General features: G+C 49.7%; 1 protein-coding gene across 2 annotated transcripts; it reads left to right on the top strand.

Annotated features, from left to right (window-relative positions):
* Positions 1-676: 676 nt before the first annotated feature.
* On the top strand, positions 677-24860 carry CSNK1E (casein kinase 1 epsilon). Of its 2 annotated transcripts, XM_049821970.1 has the most exons (12): positions 5057-5145; positions 8856-8920; positions 9047-9229; positions 11178-11288; positions 11451-11599; positions 13114-13342; positions 19780-19950; positions 21499-21647; positions 22168-22360; positions 22465-22604; positions 22999-23064; positions 23600-24860. In XM_049821970.1, exons 4-11 carry the CDS (start codon positions 11273-11275, stop codon positions 23029-23031), a joined length of 1080 nt encoding a protein of 359 aa, XP_049677927.1. In that variant the 5' UTR covers positions 5057-5145; positions 8856-8920; positions 9047-9229; positions 11178-11272; the 3' UTR covers positions 23032-23064; positions 23600-24860. The 2 variants fall into 2 exon arrangements, with proteins under 2 accessions (XP_049677926.1, XP_049677927.1); XM_049821969.1 differs by lacking the exons at positions 8856-8920; positions 9047-9229 and adding an exon at positions 677-927 and having other exon boundaries at positions 5058-5145.
* Positions 24861-25785: the final 925 nt, after the last annotated feature.

Genomic DNA, 25785 nt, shown 5'->3' with positions numbered 1-25785 from the left:
ACACCCCCTGGGGTCTGGTGGGAGGATCCCCACCTTTGCACCTATCTGCTGGTGGGTGCACCGTGGACCTCCACGTTTGGGTTTTCGCGCGCGCGCGCACCGACATTCGCGTGGATTTGCGGGCTCTTCGCCCAAAGGGGTGCCCCCCGCTCCCGAGGAGCCCTGACCCTCTCTGTGGGGTCGGGGCGACTCTGATGCCTCACGGGCCATCCTGCCAGACCCCCCCGCTTGGCACCCGCTGCCATCGCAATGGGACCCTGGGCGCCTTCGTGTGAGGATCCCCAAGCGGGGCTGATGACCACCCTGCTGCGGTGGCAATGCCGCCATATTGGGGTTGCCCCACCGCCCCCCACAAGCAGTGGGGTGCCACGGGTGGGTTCTTGCCCCACTCCCCCCCCCCCCCCCGCACCCCGCTGAGGAGAAAACTTCAGCGGGGACCCCGGCGGCCGCTGAGGGGAAACGACCCCCGCAACTGCCCCCCCCGGGTGTGTGTGGTGGGGTAGGTCTCCCCCTCGCCGGGGCTGAGGGGGAACGGCGGGCGGGAGGGCGGCGGGAACGGCGGCGGGCCGTTGCGCCTTTAACGGCGGGCGGAGGAGGAGAAGGAGGAGGAGGAGGAGGGAAGAGGAGGAGGAGGGCCGGGGCTGCGCTGGGTGACATCAGTGGGTTTGGCTCCGGGGCTCAATGGAAACTGGGTGAGCGCCGGGCTGTGCCGAGCACACGCCGGCTGGAGGGGACGGCGAGCGGGCGGGAGGCGGCAGGCAGGCAGGCAGCGCCGCGCCGCGCTGAGCCGAGCCGAGCGAAGGAGGGACTCGCCGGGCACAGCCGCCACCAGCCCTCCCCAATCCTCCGTCATCCTTCCCGCCGCGGCCGCCTGGCCCCCTGACAGCCGGCGGAGCAGCAACCCCACACGGCCCCCTTCCAGTCAGGGTGGGTATGGGGGGCGCCCGCCTCCATCTTGGGGCGCAAACCCCGGGGGAAAGGCGGCCCCTCCGGCTCTTTGTGTGCGCGGAGGGAGGGGGAGGGGGCGGGGGAGGGGAGGGCAGGGCGCGATGCGCCGGGCCCGGGGAGGGGGGCAGCGGGGGACAAAAGCCCCTTTGTGGGGGAACGGGGAGGGGGTCGTCCCTCCGGCGGCGGCGGATTTTGGGGGGCGGGGGGGGGGCTCCCCCCTTCTTCCCTTTCTCCCCCTGCCGGGGCCCTGCCTTCCTCGGCGGGGCCGAGGTGAGCAGGGAGGGGGTACCGTGCCGTTCTCGGCCGGGGGGGGGTGGTGTCTCACGGGGGGGGGGGGGGGGGGGCGCGGATTGAACCCCCCACCCTTCCCGCTCACTGATGTTCCTTGTCTCCCTCCCCAGCCCCTCTCATCGCCTGTTTCGGGAGGGGGGGGGGATGTCAGCTTTTGGGGGTGTGTGTGTTTGTGGGGGGGTGGTCTCGGTGTTTCCTTTTGTGCGGGGTGGGGGGCAGTAGGGGCGGGGGTCCACGGCCGGGAGCTTGGGGGGGAACGAGGAGAAGTTCAGCGCCGTTCCCCGGGGGTGGCTGCTTTTTGTTACCTACCCGGAAAAATAACAGCCCGGGTAAGGCTGTCTTCGCGTAGTGTTTTGCCTGTAGGGGGTGGGGGTGTAAGGGACATATTTATTATTATTTTTTTTTTTTTTGGTCGTGTCCCGTCCCCCCCCCCCCCCCGCCCCATGTTTCCCTGTTGTGGCTATTTCTTCCTCAAATGTAGTCCAAATGCTCTGTACGTGGGGTTTCTTCCCCCACCCCCATCTTATTTGCTGCTCTCCTTTTTGTAAGTGTGAAAGGGTCTGGAGGGGCTTGATGTTTTGCATTTCAATCAAAATGTAATTTTTATCTTTTTCCTTCCCATTTTTAAGCCGGTTCAGATGATTGTTTTGCCAGCCTTTTCCTTTATTCCCTTCACATGCACACACACTCACAAAAAAAAAAAAGCCGTGTAAAGCCTTTATGGTCTATGGGCAAAGCAGCCCCTGCTCCCCACACTTCCACTGAAAGCCGGAGCGGTGCTGGGCTCAGCAGCCTCCATTATGGAGCCATGGGTTTGGTTTTGCATGGCCTTTGCTAGCCGGGGCATCTTTGCACTCCCGACCATCTGAGGTGGGACCGAGGTGGCCCTCCTTCCCGCGCCCCCACCCTGAGATGGTCCCTGCATCTTGGGTCGCCATCGGTGCTGGAACAGCGGTGAAATCAAACTCTGTCGTGTGTTTATATAATGGCCTTTGTGCCTGTACGTGGGTATTTTATATTATATAAAAGGGGATTGGTGCAAAATGGTGTGTGTGGGGAAGCAGCGCTGGCGGCTGGATAGTATTTTTTTTTTTGAGGCTGTGTAGTATATTGTAGGTGTCTGTGTAATGTTGGATATTCACGTATGCAAACGCTCATGCAGAGCACACACTCGCTTTGAGGTTGTATGTGTGTTAATCCCTTATGGAAAACTAAATGGTTTAACTAAATGATTGCCCTGCAGCCCCTGGGATCGCTGCCTTGGCTGGAGAGCGCAGGAAGGGTGGCAGGGCAGGGGAGGATAAGCCTGGTGGGGGGTGGGAGGGAGGGATGGCTTTTTAAATTGTACACGTATAAATAATATAGAGAGAGTAATATAAATTTCATATATAATAATATAAATTTTACATGTAAAATTTTCTTTCTTTTTGTGATAGTAGACCTGAAGATCAGATGATAAGGGCAGAAGCTGTAGGTGGTGGGTGTACGTGTGTGAAGTAGAAGCAAATGTAGTAGATGTTTGAACTCCTGGAGCAGTTGTTGGGGGGGTGGGATGTGTGTCCTGCCCCATTACCATGAATCCAGGCTGTTGCTCTCTGGCTATCCTCCACCCAGGTTTTCTAAGCGCACTTGTGTGTGTGTGTGTTGGGGGGGAGATAAGGCGAAATGACAGCTGTGCAAGACCATGATTTTTCACTCCATTATCCTGCTTCCCGCTTCCACCCCCTCACCCCGGAGCATTTTTTAGATTCCCCTTTGGAGCCTGTTGCTTAATCAGCTAGAAGGGCTGCTGCCTCGTTGTGCGAGAAACCCTTCTTAACCTGGCTCCTGCCTGTCCCAGGAGGGTGGGACCAAATTTAGGCTTGGGACTGTGGTGTTGCAGAGCAGTAACTGCTGTGCCCTGGTGCAGAGGGGACCCAGCTGGGACCTATTGCCCTGCCTCTGCAGCTTCCTTGGCTGTGCTTGCCCTGGCTGGGAGTTGGACTCGAGTGGAAGTGCTCAGGGTTCGCGGGCCTAGGCAAACACGGCCATGAAAGAAGGAGGTTCGAGAGCTGTCTTCCTGACAGTGGTGTGACGGGTTCCCGGGGACACAGACCTTTGATCGTTTATCGGAGTAGGAGTGTAAGCAAGTCAGATGTATGTTAATGTGGTTATACAGAACAGCAGGCAGCGGATAAAAATCATGTCTGTTTGCTGCGCCCTCACCCAGGTACACCTGCCTCCTGGTTCAGTTCCCAAGGCTCTGCCTACATTCCTTGTAGTAAGAAAGTCAGAAATAGCCACGGGGTTTTGTAGACTTCAGACGCACAGAAACCCACATGCATACGTAAATACTAGGTGAGGGGACTCCACCTATAAGTGTTTTGTGTGTGGTTTCTGGTGACTGGAGCTCTGCTTTCAGGGTTCACAATGTCCCCTGAATGCCTTGATAGGATTATTTCCCTGTACGTCTCTGCAGCCCGTCCATTCCTCTTTCTGTAATCCCATCTCCTGGGGCAGGAGAAGCAGCTCTGGGTTTATACTATGCCCAGAATCCTGTAGCTGGGATTATTTTTTTGTGTGCTTGTGTCTCACAAGGCCATTCCTCCTTTCTTTCCTTCAGTGATGCTTCCTTCCCACCGAGCTCCAGCAAGGGAAAGTTCCTCTCACCTACTTGTGAAAACATGAATCATTCCTCACCTTTCCTGTCCCCAACAGGCTCTGTCTCTGCATTTTGTAAGCTAATAATGTGGCATTGCATAAATTAGGAGTGTGGCAAATCCCTCTAAAAGGAGACGCATTGGCTGTCTTGGGAAGAGCCGCAGTTCCTAGAATAAGTTGGTGGCCACAGAAGTGGCAAGGGAGAGGGAGCTGTTAATGGGGGAACTGCTGGAACAGTGTTTGGCTGAGGCATTTGCAGCAGAAGTTGAGGTTGGCAGGAGAACAAACTCTGTGGCCATGGTCCTTCCACCTAGTTGGTTTTCTGTGGAAGGGGAGTAGGCTAAGCCTGGGCATGTTGATGGGTATAGCAGGTCAAAGGGTTAGCTAATCACCTCAGGTAAAGAGATGAGGAAAGGCCTGAGCTGCTAAAAACAAACAGCCGGCACACCGAGGTAGGCAGCAGAGGCGGAGAGGCTCAGGTAGACCAAAGGAGGCTGTGATCCCATGAGCAGAAATGGAGATAAGCAAGTGGTGTTCCTAGTCAGTGCGTACCTTGCAGAGTTCAGTTCAGCGATGTCTCCTCCCTGTCCTCTCTGCTGGCCCCTGCCTAGGGGTGATGGGAGTTGCTTGCTCCTGGCGGTCTGTCTGTCTGTCGCAGCCCTCGGGTCCTGTGCTTCGCTGCCACCGAGGTGCTGGTCTAGGGCTGGGCCAGAGAGCACACCTTCTCATAGGGTTTATTATGCCTGTCCCTTCTGGTGCCTCACGTGGTTACCGCTGTCCAGGTGCCAGGTCCTGTGGGTTACAAGGAGCAGTACCATCTCTCTTCATGGTAGTGTGAAGTGACTACCCACGGAAACCTTTTTGGGAGGGCTTTCCTGCCTGCCCCCCCGCCAAACAAAATGGTGGGGAAGAGATTCAATCCTTCTACATTCCCATAATGGGAACATGGAAAACATGCTTGAAAAAAGGGTCATGTTCCTGCAGCACTTCTATCTCACACTGTCCCTGGATATCCAGGAGACAGGAGAGGGGATAGAAGCCATGTGGAAAGTGAAGTATTTTAAGACTAAAAACTGTACCCAGCCTCTGGGTGAAGTAGGGAGGACTCTTTTGAGGTCTTACATGATTCACTTCCTGTTTCTGCTCTGACGCTGTGCTTTCTGTGCTTCTTTTCTCAGCACCACTGAACCATGGAGCTTCGAGTGGGGAACAAATACCGGCTGGGCAGAAAGATCGGCAGTGGTTCGTTTGGAGACATTTACCTAGGTGAGTGTGAATCTCTGTCCTTCCACCTGCAAGGTTGTGTTTTCTCAATTGTGTCATTGTTTTCAGGTTGTTTTTCTTGCCTGTTGATATTTGTGGGCACCATGTAATGTTGGAGGTGGTGGAGAGAAAAAGAGCTTTGAGGAATACTGCTAGTTGTTGCCAGTCTTCTGATGGCAAAGAAAGTGGGATGAGCTCAGCTTTGCCTCACAGATATTGGAGACACAGTGGTGTTTGGTCAGACTGATTTAGGTTTGGACTGTTCAGGGCATATTTGTCATACGCCCTACTCCAGCTCTCTTGCCTCCTTTTCTTGAGCTTGGGTGTGTGTGGGTATAAACTCTACAAAGAGTGGGTGGTGGAAAGGGAGGAGACAGCTGTTCCCCCAGGGTAGAAGGAATAAAGTGTTGGGAAGATTGGTAGTGGAAGAGGTGGTCCAGCACCTGTGAGAGGTCTGAGACCAGGAGGTGTAAAACAGGTCAAAGAGGCTGTCCTGGTTAAAGTCCTGGGGCTCAGGTCTGTTAGATCTGTAAGGGGATTTAGAGTTAATGTCTGGAATGACCTGAGCTGGGAGCTCAATGAACAGAGCCCATGAGATGATGGGTTTCCTGTTACCATGGCAGGTCACTTGGGGAGAAGCTCTTCCAAGTCAGCACACTGATGTGTAGATACATTCCCTGATGCTTTGCCTGCTGATGTTTTTATTGGCTCAAACCATGTGGGGCAAGAGTGGAGAGACTACCCACTAGCCTGATCAATCCTTCCATGAGAGTTGGCGTGGCTTTACCTGTTATCTAGTTCTCGCCACTACCTGCTCAGCTGTAGTCCTGCAGGCCAGCAGAACAATTGCCCTCTCCCTTTCTGGGGTCTGCACCCTTTGGGTACTTAGAGATGGTTGTCATGTACTCCTTGACTGTTAATTTGCTCAGTTGAGTTGCATTTTGTTTCAAGTACATCCACCACTCCTCACTCTTGCTGCTCCTTCAGTTTTTCCCAGTTTGTCCATCTGCTGAGCAGCTTGGAGCCTACACAGCATTTGAGGTATGGCATTTCCAGTGTCTGGTAGTGAAGGGCTACCCTTGAGTGATCTGTAATGCGATGCCTCTGCATAGACTGCTTTGGGTCTCCTTGGCTTCCCCCATCACCAACACTGTATTGGATTGCAGAATTGGCCTTAGCACACTGTCAGCTGTATTGTGGGGGTGATCTCTTCTAGGTTCTGCAACATCTTCCCATCCCTCCCATGTTCCTTTCATTGAATACCTCTAGTTCAGGTTACTTTTTCCTGTGTTGGTAAATCACCTTCTGTTTTCTACCTCTGGCTTTTATCTCCAGTTCCCTCTTGCTTTATTATTCTCTCTTGATTGGTGTTGGCAGCCTCTCTTGATTAAGTATCCTGTGGGAATCATCAGTAACAGGCTTTGTTGCCACCTTTATCCAGAGCATGAGCAAAGATGATAAATAATGGATCTGGGATCCCAATTCCACCATGTGCTGCCTTTACTGCAGCCTGCTCCTGTATACCACTCCTCTGTGGCCCTCCAGCCAGTTAGTGTCTCAGGTGACAGTGCTTTTAATTCCCAGGTGCTAGGGATTGAGGGGTGGTAGCCCAGACACAGCATTTTCCACCTATGCTAGGGCCTGAAGCCTTCCAGACCCTCTCTAGGACAGCATAAATTGTCAGGGTCTTGCAAAACATCTGGGGTATGCGTGGAGAAAGAAGGGAGGTACTGAATGGAAAGGCCTGATACTTTATTCCTCTGCACCATGTAACAGGTTGTCCACCTGTGCAAAGGGGGCATGGAAAACAGGCTCTGGTGAAGGGGTTGTGCCCGCCTTGCCTGTAACCAAACAACATGAGGGGCAGAGGAAGCCCTGGTGCCCTGGTGTGGTGAGCACAGTGGGATGCCTCCGACTGCCGACTTCAACCAAGTTACTTGAGCATAGTATCAAAGCCCTTGTGATGTTCATTGAGGTGCAAGCCAGTGTGTTTTGAAGCAGTGATAGCGAGACTTCTTGGAGCCTGGGTGACTCCCCAGCCTGGAGGGATCGGGCATGTAGTCTCTGATGGTGCGTCTGGAGGACGCTTGTGCTTAGGCTATCCTCTCACAGTCTGCTCTGCAGACAGAGGGACTCATTCACGAGGACTTCTCCTGCACCAGATTCACCTCGCAGTTCTCTCTCTTGATAATGGTGTGGAGACGGAGCAGGGACAGACAAGCCTTGTCTGTCTCTGAAGGCGAGCATGGGCTGTACAGTTTATCCCCAGCTTGTCTGTTTCAGGACGTTAGTACCTTCTCCCGCTCTGTAACCAGTAGGTACTGTGTGCTCTGCTCTTTGGGATTTGGTTTTGGGTTTTCCTGTCAGAAGGAAATTTGAATTTCTATATGGGCAGACACAAAGGATGGACTCCTGTTAATCCTGCGCTGGGGCTTAAAGCACAATGCCTTGCTTCCATGCCCTGCTTTGGGGGATAGAGGTGCTAGGGGGGATACTTTCCCCACGTTGGCGTGGGAGGGTAGGAAATGAGATCAGGCCGCCCGTGGGCCTTGGCTAGCCCATCTACCTCTAGAAATGCTCACTCAGGAGAGCAAAACCCAGTTTGCAGAGGAATTGCCGAGACCTTTGGGCCGCCGGGAGGAGAGGCCCTTTGTCAGAAGTGTCGGCCAAGAGGCAGGGCAGGGTTGCTGGACGTGGTCGGGATCGTTGGGACCGGGATTCGCTGGAAGGGGACTTTGGCAGTGGAGAGGAGCTGGGGACGGTGGGGCAGACAAAGCATGCTGGGACCAGCGCTGGCTGGGGACAGTTCCTGGTGGCAGGCTCCTCCCTTGCTGGGAGGGGAGTGCCTTCCCTTTGTTTCCTGGCCTGTTAACTCTCTCTCGCCCTATCTGACTTCTTCCATCTGTTCCTAGCCCTCCATTCTTCCCGCGCCAAGCTGGCGAGGGGAGCGGGCGGTGGGGAGAGCGGGGGGGACGTGCCTGTTGGCTTGCCCGATGTGCAGGGAGGGCGGTGTTTATTGTATCAGACACACAGCAAGGCTTTCACTCTGAAAAGATCCTGTTTAGCCGGTGACATCCTCTGTCCCCGGGGCCCCGTTTCAAACAGCTCGTGATGAATGAGTTGAATTTGTGCAGCCCCCACAGCGGAGCGAGACTGGGGGTGGATGTTAGGAATTATCCCCAGTCCTACATACGTCTCTCGAGTGGCTGAGGCTAGGCAGGCTCTGCTGCGTTTGTCTGAAATGTGGTGCTTTCCAGTCTGGAGAGGGAGCAGAGAACTGTTGCTTTTGTACTTGTATCTTTAAAAAAGATGGTGGTTAAAGCGTGGAACAAAGGATCAGAGAGACTCCCGCCCTTGAATTCCCTCCTTGCTTGTGGTGGTCTCAGTCTGGGTAGATCTCTAGCCAAAAAATGGTAGAGGGAGCAAGCTGAAGACACATGAGGGTTTGGGGAGGGGGGGAGCCTAAAGTGTTCAGTTGGTGACCCCCTCAGCAAAGAATAGCTCCTCATTACGTCTGATTGGTCCTACTTTTGCTGCTCTAGGCCACAGGTTGTTTCTTCTTTTTCTGAGACTAACACCTGTGTTTGGGCTATGAAGAGTGTGGGGCTGAAGGCCACGTTGATCATTTGAATGGCATATGCACATTTTGCAGAATCTGAGGTTTTTTTGGTACTTACCCCTCCTTTCCCTTTTCCTGCTTTACATGCTCACAGATAACACTCCCCACCTGCAGACAGCCTAGTAGATGGACGCATCATCATCTTCCTAAAGACACAGGGTAATGTGGAGCTGAGAACTCATTCATCTTTCCACTGTTAAACTTTGGGGAGCAGGGTTCATTCAAAATGCTAATGCTACTGCTGCCAAAAGTCAGCAAGACTTACCATTGCATGTGTGTCAGCAGATGGACCAGGAGGGGGAAAAATTCCCCCAGGGAACGGACAAGGGAGCTGCTGCAGAGCATTTGGAGGAACGTCTTCACAAAGGCAAGGGAAAAAGAGAAGCGAAGGGAGTGCTCTTATCTGTTTGGATGTCCTGGGTGTTTCCATGCTGAATGAGGGCCAGTGACTGAACGCTAATTTAAAAGGTAGATACTAGTCCAGGGCCACGTTCTTACTGTGATCTGAGCCCCTTTTCATGCTTTTTTTCCTCCTTGCACTCTCGATACTTGTAAGAAGGGTCCTGTGGTGCAGTGAAGGAAATGTACAGACTTGCTTTGCTGGCCAGCAGTTTTTAAGTGGAAAATGTCAGCATCTTTCCAAAAGTTACCATTGGACAAATGGCTCTAGCTCTCAGAATGGCTTTCTCCCTTTTCCTTCTCCTGGCTCTTGAGTAAAAACCCTTATTAAATTCATCCCATTGCTCCTCCTTCCCATCCCTCAGAGCACCCTAAATAATTCCTCTCCCTCCTTAGTGTTTACAGCCTTCAAATATTTGCAGACTGTTGTCATGTCCTATTCTTCCTCCCCACCCTTCTTAGTTGTATCTCTTGTCTATGTTACATATTTAGCTCTTTTAATCTTTCTTAGTAAATCAATCCCTCTAGGCCCCAATTGTTTTTGTTACTCTCTTACAAATTCCTTGCAGCTAGTCTGTCTCGACCCGGCGCTGTAGTATCTAGATGACGTGTTTTTGCTAGCAGGCAGCTTTTGGCTAACTTTGTGTACAAGACAGAACTCTTCAACAGGAGATGGATACCCTTAGGATCCACGGGTAGAAGGCATCCAGTTGTGTGAACATTTCCTTTTTCTCTTTGGTCCCTGGCTCTGGGGGCAGTGTGTGAAAGAGGATGGATGGAGCGACCTATCTGCAACTGTCTTTGTGGACTCTGAAAGTCTAATCGCAGGAATCGGGAGGCACGCATTAACCAGACCTACCAAAACTAGCTATGGGATATCTACAAAACATCACTTTTGACTCCAGCTCATGTTTGGCATGCATGTTCTGGAGTAGTTTATTTTATGACAGTGTTCATAAGCTGCTCGTGATCAGAGCTGCTGTCTGATTTGTGTTTGAGTGCAACTTCTAATATTTCCGGCTCTGAGGAAGGGCTTGTCTGTGTTTGTGTGAGGCAGGCATGGGAGGAGGGGAGAGAGAGGCAAGTCCTGAGTGTCATTCTTGTGACCTGTGTAAGATCTTCATTCTTTCCATTTTAGGATGATGTGAAACATCTGGAATCCTCTCGACTAGTACGGGAGTAAGACCAGCCTGTTCCTCCTTTGACAGTGCACTTTGGGACCGGAGCGCTGGCTTTCGTGGCTGGCAGCTCAGTTCTTTTCAGAAAGAAGCGAGTGGGGTGGTGGTTTTGTGTCATTGCAAACCATCTAGCAATACCTTCAACAAAGGCGTCTGAGTAGCTTAATTCAGTGCTGGATTCAGTTTATTTCTTCACGCTTCTAATTTAGGATATAGCAAATGTTTCTGTGTTGGCAAAAGATAAAGGTATTATTAAAGCCCTCAGGAGAGTGAGAAGCTGGAGATTTGGGAATTGACTGTATTGAGCAGGTCAGGGCTGTGGAGAAACCAGAGGTAGCTGGGAATGTTAGCAATGTCTCCTCCTGAACTAAGTGGCTCTGTTGAAATGACATACCTGAGGTAACCAGTAATTTTGCTTGGGAAGAGGTACTCCATATCACTGCCTGGGGGGCTGGCTTGGGTTCAGGGGCTAGGTATATGATCACGGACAGCTAAAACTTCCACTCAGTTTAGGTGCTGCTGATACATACAGATTGACCTCCCAAAGTCTGGTGCTTTTTGAGATAATGAGGCAGTTAACATGTTGTAGGACTGTTGTTCTAGCCTGGCTGCAGGATCAGAGCTGGTTTCCTATTCATGTGCCTTCCTCTGGGCTTGCCTTTGTAAATGGCAGTGCTGGAAACTGTGTACGAAGCTGAAGTGGCTGAATCTTATTTCTTTAACAGAGAATAAATTTCAGGGCAAATCTTAAGGTTTTGGCATCTGTATGGGTCTTGTTAAAAGCGTTTAGCTTCAGTGGAAGCTTGCACAATCTTCATTTCGCCCTCATTTCTATGCAGGAGCCAATATTGCAACTGGTGAAGAGGTGGCCATCAAACTGGAATGTGTCAAAACCAAGCATCCCCAGCTCCACATTGAAAGCAAGTTCTACAAGATGATGCAGGGAGGAGGTGAGATGGGGAGGAAAGGATGGGGCTGGGGGGAGTGGTTGAAGAAGGAGGTTGTTCTGGAGGGCCTTAGAAAGGAAATGATTTGGTATTACACATGATGTTCTCAGCAGGGGAGCTGCAGTTTTCCTCTGTTCCGTGGGCTTAATCTTTCTCTTTCCCCAGTGGGTATCCCCTCCATTAAGTGGTGTGGAGCAGAGGGGGACTATAATGTGATGGTGATGGAGCTCTTGGGGCCCAGCCTGGAAGATCTCTTCAACTTCTGTTCCCGCAAATTTAGTCTCAAGACAGTTCTGCTCCTGGCAGACCAGATGGTGAGTTTCCTTTGAAGCATTTGTGCCTACTTTCCTTTTCCATGCCTTCCCCACACCCCCACCCCCCCCCCCACCCCCTATCCCCTTTGCTCAAGAACTGCTGTATCCCAGGCTCTTTTCATTTAGCAGCAAGTGGCTGCCAGGTTTCTATTTCTTGATGAAGCTGGGGGCCTGGAACCTAGGCACTGCTGTCTTTTCTTGATCTCCATCCCTCCTTCCTTCCCCTGCTGCTCACCCTATATTAGTGTTGCGTGCATAGATGCTTTTGCCTGTGTGATGAATGACTGGCATCGCTACTGTCGTGCTTTAACCCCAGCCAGCAGCTAAGCACCACCCAGCTGCTCGCTCACTGCCCCCCCACAACCAGTGGGATGGGGGAGAGAATCAGGAAAAAGATGTAATACTTGTGGGTTGAGATAAGAAGAGCTTAATAGAGCAGAAAGGAAGAAACTAATAATGATAATAATAATAACATGACAGTAGTAAAAGTGGAATATACAAAACAAGTGATGCAAAATGCAATTGTTCACTGCTCACTGACTGATGCCCAGTTAGTTCCTGAGCAGCAATGCCCCATCAGGCCAACTCCCCCCAGTTTATATACTGGGCATGATGTCACATGGTATGGAATACCCCTTTGGCCAGTTTGGGTCAGCTGTCCTGGCTGTGTTCCCTCCCAACTTCTTGTGCCCCTCCAGCCTTCTTGCTGGCTGGGCGTGAGAAGCTGAAAAATCCTTGACTTGGTCTAAACACTACTTGGCAACAACTGAAAACATCAGTGTGTTATCAACATTGTTCTCACACTAAATCCAAAACATAACACCACACCAGCTACTATAAAGAAAGTTAACTCTATCCCAGCCAAAACCAGGACAGCTACCTATCAGATCATTAAGTTTGGAAAAGACCTCTAAAATCTTCAAGTCCAACTGTCAACCCAACACCACCATGCCCACTAAACCATGTCTTGAAGTGCCAAGTCTATGTGTTTTTTGAATACCTGCAGGGATGGTGACTCCACCACTTCCCTGGGCAGCCTGTTCCAATGCTTGACAAACCTTTCAATAAAGAATTTTTTTCTAATATCCAATCTAAACCTCCCCTACGCAACGGCCTGTGCCCTGGGTTTAAGGCCCTTAGCTGTTCTGGACCCTCTCCTTTCCCAGCCTGGCTAAGTTTGAGGGTTGACTGGTGTCAATACTGAAGCTCAAAGTTTTAGTCCATGTGAACTTGCTTTCCATCCTTCCTTGTGGTGCTAATGTTGACCTCCCCAGATGGAGGACTGGGTTGGTGTGCAGGGTTGAATTCCATCTCCGTTCTTCATCTCCAGGTCCTTCTGCCTCCAGAGGGTGTCTTTTTCCTTGGCTGTCATCTCTGATATTCTCTGCAAAATGTCCCTTTCCCTGCTCTGACAGGCCAGTGTTCTGGACAGGGTACTTCTTTTAACAGGTGCAGTTACAGTAAGTTACCTACTTGCTTGTCTCACTTTTTATTTATTTATTCACCCCCTCCAGATCAGCCGTATTGAGTACATTCATTCCAAGAACTTCATCCACCGGGATGTGAAGCCAGACAACTTCCTTATGGGCCTCGGCAAAAAAGGCAACCTAGTATACATCATTGATTTTGGTTTGGCCAAGAAGTACCGAGACGCCCGGACCCACCAGCACATCCCCTACCGGGAAAACAAGAATCTGACTGGCACAGCCCGTTATGCCTCTATCAACACCCACTTGGGAATCGGTGAGGCTGCTGTTGGTCTTTGGTGGGGCTTTCCAGGGGAGGTGGTGTGTCCCCAGCAGGAAGGGATCGGGTTCTGTGCCTGGCTCCGCTGCTGACCTATGTTGAGATGGTGGGTAAATAACTTAACTGTTATGTCTGTGTTACCTCGCCTGCCTTTTGTGGCACTCTGAGCTCCTCGATTGTCCACCGGTGTGTGTTTGTGCGCCGCTTAGTACAGCGGGGCTCTATTTCAGCAGCAAGGCTGTGACCTCCCTGACTTTACTACTACTGACTCTGCCTTGCACAATTTTTTCAGGCTGATTAGATATGTAAACGAGATGTTCACAGGCCCTGAGCCTTTAAGGATATGTGCAGTTGACACCTTTATGTTGACTCCTGAGTGCCTTCATCAGTGATTATTCTGTAGCTGTCAGAGCTGGAGGGTACAGGCCCACTGCAATATGGGGATACTCCTGTTACCCACCGCTGAGGACAGGGACAGCCATGTGCGGGAAATGTACAAGAAGCTGAGATGAGGGGAGGCTTCCTACTGCCTGGACATCCAGGTTTTGTGATAGAGGATTGGCTATTATGGGCCTTCAAAATACGCATGTGTCTGTGAACCACACTGCCCTGTTCACGACTGAGGGAGATTGAGGCAGCTTTAGGGAGGTAGGGCTCTGCCCTTAGTGTCTGTGGCTGGCACTGTGGGGATAAAACTAGGCTGGGACAGAGTGCTGAGAGTTCAGCGAGGTCTTACACTCGTGATGGCCATCATCCCAGGTTTTGTAAAAACCTTGTGCAGGTTAGTACCCCCTGTACTTAGACCTCCGGAAGTCACCCAAACTCTTATCCTGGGAATGAACCCCTGATGCACAATACCTGGTTGCTGTGAGGAACAGAGGTGAAAACTTCTTGCAGTTTTCTCTTCTGTTTCCTGACCAGGTACTTTTCTCCAGTGTGACCTTTTTCCCCTGCTTGGGCTAAACTTTGGCCCCAGTGCAATAGTTTCTTAGTTACTGTAGGGTCTGTTCTGAGCAGGCTGACTCGATTCTGCTATTTGTTGGCAAATCCGAAGAGCAGAAACACTGAAGCTGTCCTGCCTGCAGGCCCAGGAAAGTAGCTCCTGTGCTCACAGATCAGTTTGTATCTCTGGTAGACCTTATCTGAAATGTATAAGCTGGGAATTGGAAAATCAGGGCAAGGAACTCAAACCTTTTAAACTAACAGCTTCCATAGGATTTCATGTCCTTGTTCTTCCTTGGGAAATCTTCCCATTCTCCCCTCTTGCAGATGGTTTCTCAGTAATCTGGAGTCAAGATTTGACCTGCAGAAAATGAAGCAGTTTCCCCACTATCTTCCTTGCTTAATACTGTGTAATGGCAGAAGGAAAATGCTTTATTTGTATTGAAATGGGGAGTGTTGTGTGTTGAGAGTGGGCTGTGATCTCCTAACCTCTTCCATGTAGTAAAAATAGTTCTTGTAGAGCTTTCCGAGTTGGTCTTCTGTATTTTGGCCTGACCTGCTTATATATAACTGACTCTCCATTGAATTCTTAGTCAAGACTTCCACAGCCATGGTAACTGCCACAAGGAGACATGCACAAAATAATTCTCACTACTATGTCTGTCGATTCTTTTGTGTGTGCCTGCTCTGTCTGAACTGATCACGAGAGGCTAAATGTCTGGATGTGGGGTTGGTTGGGTTTTTTTGGAAGGACTTTATTATTCATCCCACCCCAACTTAGCCCTTTACTACTGGTGCTTGGCTTGTGTATCAGGATGAACAAACAATGTCTGAACACTAATCCAAGGGCAAATTGCTTATGCCATCGGTCTGAGCACAGCCGTCGCTCTCTTCATGCCCTTTGCTTTGGGAAAGTCTGGGTGTGAGTTACTCTGCACAACAGGTCTCGGGTGTATTATCTCCACGTTGCAGATAGTTCCCCTGAATGGCATAAAGGTTACATGACCTGCCTGGAGAAAAGGGGATAGGAGTGTCAGGGCTGCAGCCGGAGTTCCTGTTTCTCAAGACCTTGCTACAGGGTGTACGACAGACATATTTCTGAGTTAGCAGCATTGCCATGGGAACCGTCACTCTGAATTTTATGACTTTTCAGAGACTAAAATCTCTTTTAACGTTACATTAATGCGGTTTAGGGAGAGAGAAGGAATCAGGTGCCGGGGTACTCATGTGATGGGAATAGCAAATGAATAAATGCCTTTATTTGAATGTGCAAGCTAAGGGTTGGGCATTCCAATGTCTGGAGGAAACACATTCTTTTCCCAGTGACCGGGTGAAAAAGTAGGAGGCGAGATTGGGGATGATTTCCACAGCTGGAGACTTGCTGTTGGGGGAGTCATTGGACTGTGCAGGCTTTGGTTCACGCATTCCAGTCAATTTTCACATGCTCTGGGGATGAGAGTCCCTTTCACCCTCTGGATCTTGTGAAGTCTGAAATAGATGCCCAGGGGTGCCCAGGAGACAGTCTTGGAAGAAGCCTGGTGGGCTCTGTCTGGGTAACAGGAGGCTGGGGGTGGGGGGCAGTTCCTCCCCAAACATGTGTCCTAGATGATATCAGTGTAGGCTGTGCACAGCATAAAGTTCTTCTGCTCATCCTGCCCTCTGTCACCCATTCCAGATTTTTGTGTGTTTTTAAAGGCTGTTGCCATGCAGCGGGGAGAGAAGGGGGAAGTGTAGTCCCAGCACGTGCAAAATCAGATCTGAGTATGTAGTCAGGAAAACGTGGCTTGGTTAAGACTGCTTGTAGCTGGGGTGGCCCCAGTGAACACAGCTGATTTCTAGGGAGTCCTGCATGGGAACAGCATTGCTTTGGATAGGATCAGGATGGGAGGGGAAGCACTGTCCTTGGGGACCAGGAGGCACTTTACACTGCAAAGAAACAAGTTTTGTCACAAACCTTACATCCAAGGCAACCAGTCCTCAGTCTCCTGTCTTTGCCCGAGCATGTCTTCCCCAAGTAACTCATCGTCCTGCTACTCACCCCTGACTCAGCTCCTTTTGGGGACCCTGCTTTGGGAAGGGAGGTGAGGGTGTGGGCTGGCTGGGAGCCTCCCTGGGAGTGGGAGGGAACTGGCACCAGGTTGCTTTGCAGAGTGGGTTGGGTTTGAGAGGTCGTGCTGGGTTGAGTGGGAAGACAATCTTGTGTTTTATGTTGGAAGGGGCTTTGTGAGTGAGGGAGGAAAGGATGAGTGCCTTGTAAAAGTAGCAGTCCCCCATCTATTGTAGGAGAGCTGAGAAGCTGCAACAAAATGGAGAGAGGAAGTGTGATGTGGTGTCACAGGTCATGACTGCAATCCTGCTTCTGGACTGACTTGCTCTGGGCATGCATTTGCGTCACTTGTGTTTCTCTTTCTCAGACTGTAAAGTGAGATCTTTTGCCTGCGTCCCAGGCATGCTGTGAGAGTTAGTCGACAATTGTCAAGCTTCTAAAAGTGGAAAGTAGTGATGTTTAAATAATGTTTCTCTGGAGTGTAGAGGTGAACTTTTTTTCCCTAACTAATTAATTACTCCACTTTTGCTGTCTAATGTTATTTAGTATCCTGTGGCTGTTGGTATATGGGGCCAGGCAGAGAAAAAAAGAAAAGTATTTGAAGATAGTTTGGGGATGTGTAATAGTAACTGAAGGTGAAACAAAGAAACGGGGTGTAGGAACTATTGTTCTTCACTGTCACCCAAGGTTTAATTCTGGATCTTGTAGTTAGGGTTACAGGTGAAAGACAGCTACAATGTTTTGAGGTATCTTGACAACTGTGACCCATCATATAGGTGCTTCAGGCTCCTCATGGATTTGAATCTCAGTGAAATTGTTTAAGTGGGTTACAATGACCACATGTACCTGAGAAATGATACTTCAGGGATACGACACAATCAGACATTTATCATTCAGCATTTTAATAATTGGGTGTCCTGCTTACAATTATTTTTCCTCAATCATATTGCTGTGTTAAGGCATACTTAAGGCGTGTTTGCATGCATGTAATTGATACTAGTGAGCTGCCCGGTTTGGTTTTGTGACCCCTCTCCTTGCCTCCAGTAAGGACATGTAGCATCCCCCGCTGACTTCAGTCTCCCTAACCTCAAGTGTCTAATCCTGGCCTTCCCCAAATCACTAGGACTGTGCCTAGACATACGTTTGCAGAATGTCTCCTGTTGTTCTGGATGGAGTTGGTGGCTGTGCTCAAAGCTCCTGTGCTCCACACAAATGGAGATGTGTGGTCCAGCCTACCTTAAGCAGCATGGAGTTCAAGCAAGATTTAGGAGGCAAGATCTGATTTATTTCTAAAAGGCTGATTTGTCTGTTCAGTAGGTTTCTCTGGTTCCTGTCCTGCCTTTCCCTACTCCTCTGAGGGGCACCCCCATGCTCCAGACAGGGAACCCACAGTTACAGGCTTTAAACCTACAGCATGGATAAGTTGAGGGCTGGCAAACTGCAGGATTGAGGTTGCCTTCGTCGCCTGTGCTTTCAGGCCCTGGGTGTGCGTTCTGACTCCCATTTCCACAGGCCTTCTGTCTCAGGATGTAGGTCATTATGAAATATTGTTTAGTTTTATTTATTTGGTATGCATGGTGTATAATTGCAGCCCTCTGAAAGTACACGTATCCCAGCCTTAGGCTAAATGCAAAACCGTGGGTTTCTTTTCCCTTCTCCCTTCATAGCATCTAAGCATCTCCCAGCCAATCATGTAGTTATCTTTGGCAGCAGCCTGATAAGATTAGGAAGTATTAGCCCCTTTAAAATGGGCAACATGAGGCAGTAAGTTAGTGAGGTCAAAAAATGCTGTTATTTCTGCATGCTCCAAGTAAGATACTTTGGGGGTCTGCATGTCTGCTTTCTCCTCTACTCCTGTCTTGGAACATGGCGTTTTTGTGGCATTTCATGTGCTTTGAATTAAAGGCTCTTTCCTCTCAGTTATGGAGTGATGACAACCCCCCTTTTCTTCTGCAACCACTGTGCTCCCCCGCCCCCCTCCCCCCCAGTATTTTTTATTTGCCAACCCTCCTAGTCCTCAAAACACTTAGGAGGTTATGAGAGGCATGCAGGAGAAGAAAGGCCCATGGTGACCCACAGCATGTGTCGGTATATCTGGACATCTAGATCTGTTACCTGCTACAGCTACTTCTTCGTCAGGGATCGGTCAGCTAGCAGAGTAAGGGGTAGCTGTAATAATCTACTGGCCTTTGGATAGGGCAGGTGGTAGCATGTAACTGACATTGAGAATTAACCCACAGACCAATACATAATCTGGAGCATCTTGGACATGGCACTGAATCCAGCAAAATGTGCTGTAGTAGTAAATGAATCTCTTTAGTCTTTCTTCTACCCCTGTGCTTTCTCTCAAGCCATAATTTTGCCTCTGTTATCTATGTAAGTTGTTGTTCTCCTCAAGATGTAAAGTACTTTCTTCATAGTGTTTATTTTATCTGGGAGGGGAACAGGGGCAAAAGCTTCTTGGCAAAATTTATAGATTAATTTGTAAACATGTTGGAGGAGCTGGGAGGAGTTTCACAAGTTAACTAGTCAATGTTTTCAGTTGCTGAGATTCTGCATCAACTCTGTCTTGAACTAACTTGCAGTGTAAAATGGTTTGGTCATTCCAGAGGACAAGTTCAATGTGGAATGTTTTTGTCTGGGAAACAATTTTTTTTGTTTAATAAATATGGATTTAAAAGTGGGCCCTTACAGTGGTGTGTTAAGGGCAACCTTTGCTCTGAGTGGAGTTAGTAGTGATGCCGGTTACACAGTCATTTCCCTGTTTGGAGGGGAATCTTTTGTTCAAAATATACCTCTGTATTCGTGCCTTTCTCTTCCATAGCTTGAAAAATGCCACCAATCCAGAAAGATCTTTGCAAAGTATTACGTTAGGCTTCTCTAAAATACCAACAAAGTCGTTTACCACAAGAAGGGGTCGCTAGTTCCTCATTTCTGCCCTGTGTAAAGAATATCAGCAGGTTAATTAGAAGATGTGCTTGAAGGGGTTGTGTCGGGCTTACTTCTGTTAGCTTTGTCTTTCGGTAACTACCTCTGCTATGACTAATCCCCAGGGTGAAGTATCATTCTGGGTGGAGAAGCGTAGGTGCCCTTCCTCTGGGACTGGGAAGAGCAAAGTAGGCAGTGTCACTGCAGCACTTCTTGAGCTGTTGAATTCTTGTGTGAATTAAGGCTTGTCCAGGTGAGGAGGTAGTCAGAGTAATTATTCATTTATGAAGTGGGTTGGGCTGTATGGGGAGAGGAGCACTTTAACTCTTGCGGCATGAGCATCCCCACAGGAATTTGTACTGGAATGTCTTCTACAAGTTTGTCTATCCATAGAAATCTACCAAAGAAGAGAGTGGGGTTGTTTCTTCTGTTCCGTGTTCACCTCCAAAGCTGTGTGATTGCCAAAGCAGTTTTGCTTGCTGCTCACTGCTTGCCCCTTTGTAACTTCTTCCCACAGAACAAAGTCGCCGTGATGACCTGGAGAGCCTGGGCTATGTGCTCATGTATTTCAACCTGGGCTCGCTGCCCTGGCAGGGCCTCAAGGCTGCCACCAAGCGCCAAAAGTACGAGAGGATCAGTGAGAAAAAGATGTCGACGCCCATTGAAGTGCTCTGCAAAGGGTACCCTTGTAAGTGCGCTCATCTTGATGGCTCTATTGTCTGGTGCATGGCTTGCTCTCCTGCTGAAACCCCATGGAGTCATGAGTCTTGAAGGACAACGCCCAGTACCCCCAGACCAGGACGTGCTGCTGACACCAGTGATGAGAAGAATAAGAGACCAGTGGTGATACAATTTGGGTTCAAAAGTGGGAAACGTAGATGTTTTTGTGGACAGTCAAGCCTTGTGTTAGTAAGGAGGTGGGGGTGCTGAGAGGGATCTTTAGGACCTCAGACACAGTCTGCAAGAGGGATGGGCAGTGAGGTGAGAAGGTGTGCTGATGATCCTGAGTTATTCTGGATAATGAGGATGAGGGCTGAGCGTGATGAGTCCCAGAAATAACCAGACAACGAAGAGGCAAATGCAGTTCTTTGCAGGTAAAGGTGGAGTAATGTATGTGGGGGGAGAGCAGAAGGCTTGGTCCTCACGTCACCTGCAGAATAGTAGGCTCTGAGCTGACCGGTGCCACTCACCAATGAGCTGTTGCAGTTATAATAGATGGTTCTGTGAAAGCATCAACTTTGCGCTTAGGGGCTGCTGAGGAAAGCGAATCAGGTGTTAGGAATTACTAGGAAAGAAAAGAAGCCCAAACAGTGTATGTAAACCTGTGGCCCACTCGCACCTTGCATGCACTGTGCAACTCGGGTCTATCCCACTGTTTCAGAAAGGATGCGGTAGAAGGGGAAGAAGGTCCAGGAAAGGCCGAAAGGGTGATTAGAGGTGAGGTGATTTCTGTACAAGCAAGGAGTTTGCTGGAACCTGGAAAAGAGGTGATTGGAGAGAGATAGTAAAAGTCTACACTCTCGCTATGCCTCCAGAAGTTTGGATGGGAGCTGATTATTTGGTGGCCCCCGTTCTTGTATTGGAAGAGAAACAAAGCTGGTTCCTGCTAGCTTCAAAACAAAATTATGTGGTTCTTTACACAGCCAGTAGTAGACCTGTGGAACTCCTTCCCAGAAGATGTTGTGGATACTTAAAGCTTACAGGAGTTCAAGGAGAGATTGGACAGCTATGTGGAAGAGAGATCCACTGAGGGTTACTAAATAATTAGAAACCACATACAGATCAGGAAGTTCCCTGAGCTGAAAGTTGGTGGAAGCATCAAACATGCTTGCCCCAATCTTTCCCCTCTGTAGTGGTTGACTTCTGGCCACTGCTTAAGACAGGCTACAGAACTAGGAGGACCTCTGGTCTGAGCTGAGTTTCCCAAGGCTCACCTCCACCTATTCTTTAGGCCTGCATTCTTACTCTTCTTCAGCAGGCTCTGTGACTTGCTACCTCTTGCTTGGAGAAGCAGCCAGAAAAAAAGAGATGTGTGAACATTTCCTGTGGTAAAAATAGGGATGGGGTCTTCTCAGTGGCCAAACCATTGCAACCAGCAGGCTCTGTTTCATTACCCAGCTCTGTGTTTGTGTCATCCTGGTCCAGCACACCACTGCTGAAAGGCTGCGGTGGCTCTCCAGTGGGACCAGGGGGGTTGCATGGTGTTCAACAACCAGATGTTCTCTGCTCCCTCCAGCTGAGTTCTCAACATACCTCAACTTCTGCCGCTCACTGAGGTTTGATGATAAACCTGACTACTCGTACCTGCGGCAGCTCTTCCGCAACCTCTTCCACCGCCAAGGCTTCTCCTATGACTACGTCTTTGACTGGAACATGCTTAAATTTGTGAGTGTGTGGTGAAAGGGCTGGAGGGGCAGGGGTTGATTTGTGTTGTGGAGGTGGGGGAGGAAAGCTGGAAACTGCCGGCCATTTGTACTTACCCCTGGTGAGCGACTTGAGAAAGGGGACCAGGCGGAGTGAAAAGAGGCAGAGTTGTTGGTGGTGCTAACTGGGGGGTATAGCTACTGTTGTATTAGTGAGTGTGTCTGATGCAGCATGTGTGTCAATAGATCTATAGCTATAGGTAGGTAGTGATAATTTTTTGGGAGGGAACTATATTTGGAGGTGGGACACAGATGTGGATTGCAATAACAGCTGTAGTACCATATGCTTTCTTCCATGTTTCCTCATGGAAGAGAATGAGGCCCTCTCTGGGTGGAGTGGAAGATGGTGGGGGAGAATGTGTTTTGGGGATGAAGCTCTGCTTTCTTGGTGTGATGGAGCACTGTGTGTTTTCTGTCTGGGGCTGCTGCTGTCTCTCCTGCCTGACAGCTGTGCGCGGCGTGGGGGTTTCTCTCCTCCTCAGGGAGCAGCCCGAAATCCTGAGGATATGGATCGGGAGCGGCGAGAGCATGAGCGAGAAGAGAGGATGGGGCAACTCCGGGGGTCAGCCACGCGAGCGCTGCCCCCCGGCCCACCTGCTGGGGCCACTGCCAACCGTCTTCGTAATGTCACCGAGCCCATGGCCTCCACCCCTACCTCCCGAATCCAACAGTCCGGTGAGTGGGGTGGGAGAGTTGGTGGGGGAGTGCCACCCCTGTTGTCTGCTGGAAACCAAAACTATTGACTGATATTCTTGTCTCGTGTTTCTCTGCCCCAATAGGAAACACGTCCCCCAGAGCCATCTCAAGAGTGGACAGGGAGCGGAAGGTCAGCATGAGGTTACACCGAGGAGCTCCTGCCAACGTCTCCTCATCTGACCTCACAGGGCGGCAAGAAGTGTCACGGATTTCAGCATCACAGGTGAGTCCCTGCCGCGAAGTTCGTGGCCTTGGCCTGGATGTCCCAGGAGGACTACAGGCCCCACAGCGGTTTTCACTTGATCTGCTGGAGCTGACATGAGCCTCAAGCGTCTAGTGTGGTGAGGGGAGCGGTACCAAGTTACGCCTTATCTCTTCAGTTACGTATTTTCTGGAGGCCATGCTGCTCGGTAGTGTCGTCTTAGCTCTGCTTTGTTTGGAATAAGCCTTCACCTGGTTGCCTTCCAGACCACAGTGGTTTGGACAAGTGGAACAGTAAACTCTTGGGAGGGAGGATGTCCTGAGAGAAACGTACATGCAGCCCCTCCCTGTTTTGGTGTCCTTCGTGCCTTTTCCTTTCTCCCCATCTCTTATCTACTCTTCCTTTTCTTTTGTAGACAAGTGTGCCATTTGATCACCTTGGGAAGTGAGGAGCAATTGCCACTGGACCAGTGTTTGCTTAGGTGAGCCTGTCCTCGTGCCTGGGATCCTTCGAGGAGGGAATTGCTGGTATTAGGGATTAGGTTAAGGCTTTGGTGTTGCTGGGGGGGATTGGTACATTTCCTTTCCCTTTGCCTTACTTTGAGATGTTTTTTGGCTTTAGAGGGAAGAGTAAGATTGGCTGCCAAAACCTTGAGGGGATGGATTATCTTGGGTGTGAAGGTAGCTTCCATTTCTCTAGGAGGGTAAGGAGGGTGGAGAAGGTGCTGGGTTGGGGAGCCATTTCTTTAGATCCTAATGAATGATTTTCTGGCAGCGTGATAGTGTTGGGGAGGAGGGTGCTGAGCACGTAATCAAGTGTGCAAGACTGCACAGCTAGTGAGTGCCGCTTGTAGAGGAAACGACAGTAGCTGGACAAGGTAACTCTGAGGGGTGGGAGGAGTGTACAAGAAAGGGCTGATTTGATTTGTTACACTCCAGTTGGCATTGGAAGTGCTGGGAAGAGCCTTTTCTCCTAAAGTCTCTTCCCTTTTTCTCTCTTTTTAATTCTCTTTCTAGTGTCTTCACTGTATTTTTCTTTTAAAAAACAAAAAACCCAAAAACAAACAAAAAACTAAAAAAGACAAAAAAACAACAAAAAAAAAAAAACCCGACAGAATTTCTTTTTGCCAACGACGAGGAGTCGAGCTGTGCCCCTGCGCTGGCGTGAGCCGTTTGAGAGGGCCGCCTGCGTCCCCCAGCGCGAGCGCCTCCGAGAAGCTTGACGACGCGGGAGCCGTGCGGGAACACCTCCGCTTCCCCCCCAGCCCTACCCTGGCCCTACCACTGCCCACACTGGCTACCCCCAGTTCCCTCTCCTGACTCTCTGCTCCTGGTTTTGGTTTGTCTCTTTTTTCCTTTTCTTTTTTTTTTCCCCTTCTTCTTGGATATCTTTTCCTGCTTTGTTTTTTTTTTTAATTATTATTTTTAAATCATATGGTTGCTAGCCATATAAATTTTAACTTTGCTCTCCTTTTTTTCTGAGGGCAGGGGATGGGGGTGGGTGGGGTTTTTTTGTTTTGTTTTGTTTTGTTGTTTTTTTTCAGGAGCTGTGTGGGCCAGGAGGGAATCAGATTCCAGCCACACTTGATGGTAGAAGTCTGATTTTTATTACTATAACAGAATTTATTTTCTCAAGCATTAAATGAATTTTAAGCTGTGAGGGGAATTGTGGCAACAGCCTAATCATTGACTTGGGCTTCCTTTCCTTGGGTGGCTTCTCTGCGGTTTTTTTCCGGCTGTCGGGAGAAGTGCCAGACTTCCCTGATCCGAGTGGTCCTCACGTGCCGAGGGATCTCTATGGAGAGGCACCTGGTCCCATGGAGGATGGGAAGGCTGGAGCTGAAATACAGGGAGAAATACACTTCCCATCCCTGCAGCGGGGTCTTTTTTCGTCTGGCTGTGCGTGTTTTTCTATTTTTTTTTTTTTTTTAATTAAAACTTGTTTTAATTCCTGCGGAGAGAGTGTGGGACTTGAGGAGAAGAGAGGGGCGCACAGAAACTGGAGTTTGGTGTTCTTTCAGAGCGATGGCTCTTGCTCTCTCCTTCCCTCATGCAACCCCAAGTAAGATCCACAGTACATGCACAATCCCTTCCTGCCCTCTCCCACCTGTCTCCCCCCCTTTCCCCCCCACTTTAGTTGTTTTTAAATATAATTTAGGAATACTCAAGCTGCTTTGTGGCACTTGGGGCTTTGAAACACAATGATCACCACTGCGACCTATGGCCTGTAGCAGACACACTGTCACTGTAGTGTGGAGCCGATGGGTTGTTGGCGGGGGTGGGGGGTGGGGGGGGGTAGGGGGGAGGGTGGGGTTAGTCTTTGTTTTGTTTGTTTTTATCCTTTCTATTTAACACTTTATTTTTCCTCCCTATTTTTTTCCTAATTTATTTACCCCTCTTACTGTCTCTCTCTTTTTTTTAATTAAAGAGCAAAACTTTTTATTACTTTGTAATTTAAAAAAACAAAAAAAAACCTGAAGAACTTTGGGGGGGATTTTGTACTTTTTTCCTGTGTAAATATTGGACTTTTTTGAGCTTTATCGTGGTTGTTAATTTGAAGTAATAAAGTAGAAAATGATAAAGTGACGCCAGCATCTGTCATTTCTTCCTTCCCTGGCATCCTTGCTGGGAGTGACACCTTACACGCAGGAAGCGCTGTCTTGCGGCTGAACCTGTTCCCGAGTTCCAGGAACGAGTTTGATCAGAATTACTGGAAAAAAAGGCACAGGGCTGGAGCACCTAAAAATAAATCTGAGCTGATCTCTGCGGTAGCAGCCTTGGAACAGCAAGAGCTATGTGAAATCTGATTCAGGATCTCTCAGTTCCTGGATTTCAGCCTCCGGCGTCCCATGCATCTGGCCTTCAGGAGGAGAAGGATGGGACCTTTCCACACCGTTGCCTTTGGCTGTGCACTGAGTTCGACAGCGGTGGACCTTGGGTTTTGGGTTTTCTTGCTTTCTTCTATCCTTAAATCGGGGAGGAAGGGGAAGAAGAGGGGTGAGGTGAACAGTGCTGAGCACCTGACAACAGCGCTGCGCCTGATGCAAAACATGCTGAGCTCCCTGTAAAGTGACGGCTGCTGCTTTGGTGTCTGTGGTGGTGTGGTTTGTTTGGGTTTCTCCTCTGGTTGTGTGACCTGTCTGGCAGTAAATTACTAAATTTTAATACTGATTTGTTTCTAAATCACTGCTCCTGTAGTTACG

This window comes from Accipiter gentilis, chromosome 18, assembly GCF_929443795.1.
Source record: "Accipiter gentilis chromosome 18, bAccGen1.1, whole genome shotgun sequence".
NCBI classification, from domain to species: domain Eukaryota; kingdom Metazoa; phylum Chordata; class Aves; order Accipitriformes; family Accipitridae; genus Astur; species Astur gentilis.
The sequence above is the reverse complement of the archived record's forward strand: the minus strand, read 5'-3'. Positions and strand labels throughout refer to the sequence as shown.

Excerpts from the sequence above, each read along its gene's own strand:
- CSNK1E (XM_049821969.1), top strand. The coding sequence starts at position 5,070 with ATGGAGCTTCGAGTGGGGAACAAATACCGGCTGGGCAGAAAGATCGGC. Across the intron at positions 11,600-13,113 it reads TGCTCCTGGCAGACCAGATG|ATCAGCCGTATTGAGTACAT; the intron begins GTGAGTTTCCTT and ends CACCCCCTCCAG. Across the intron at positions 22,605-22,998 it reads CACGGATTTCAGCATCACAG|ACAAGTGTGCCATTTGATCA; the intron begins GTGAGTCCCTGC and ends TTTCTTTTGTAG.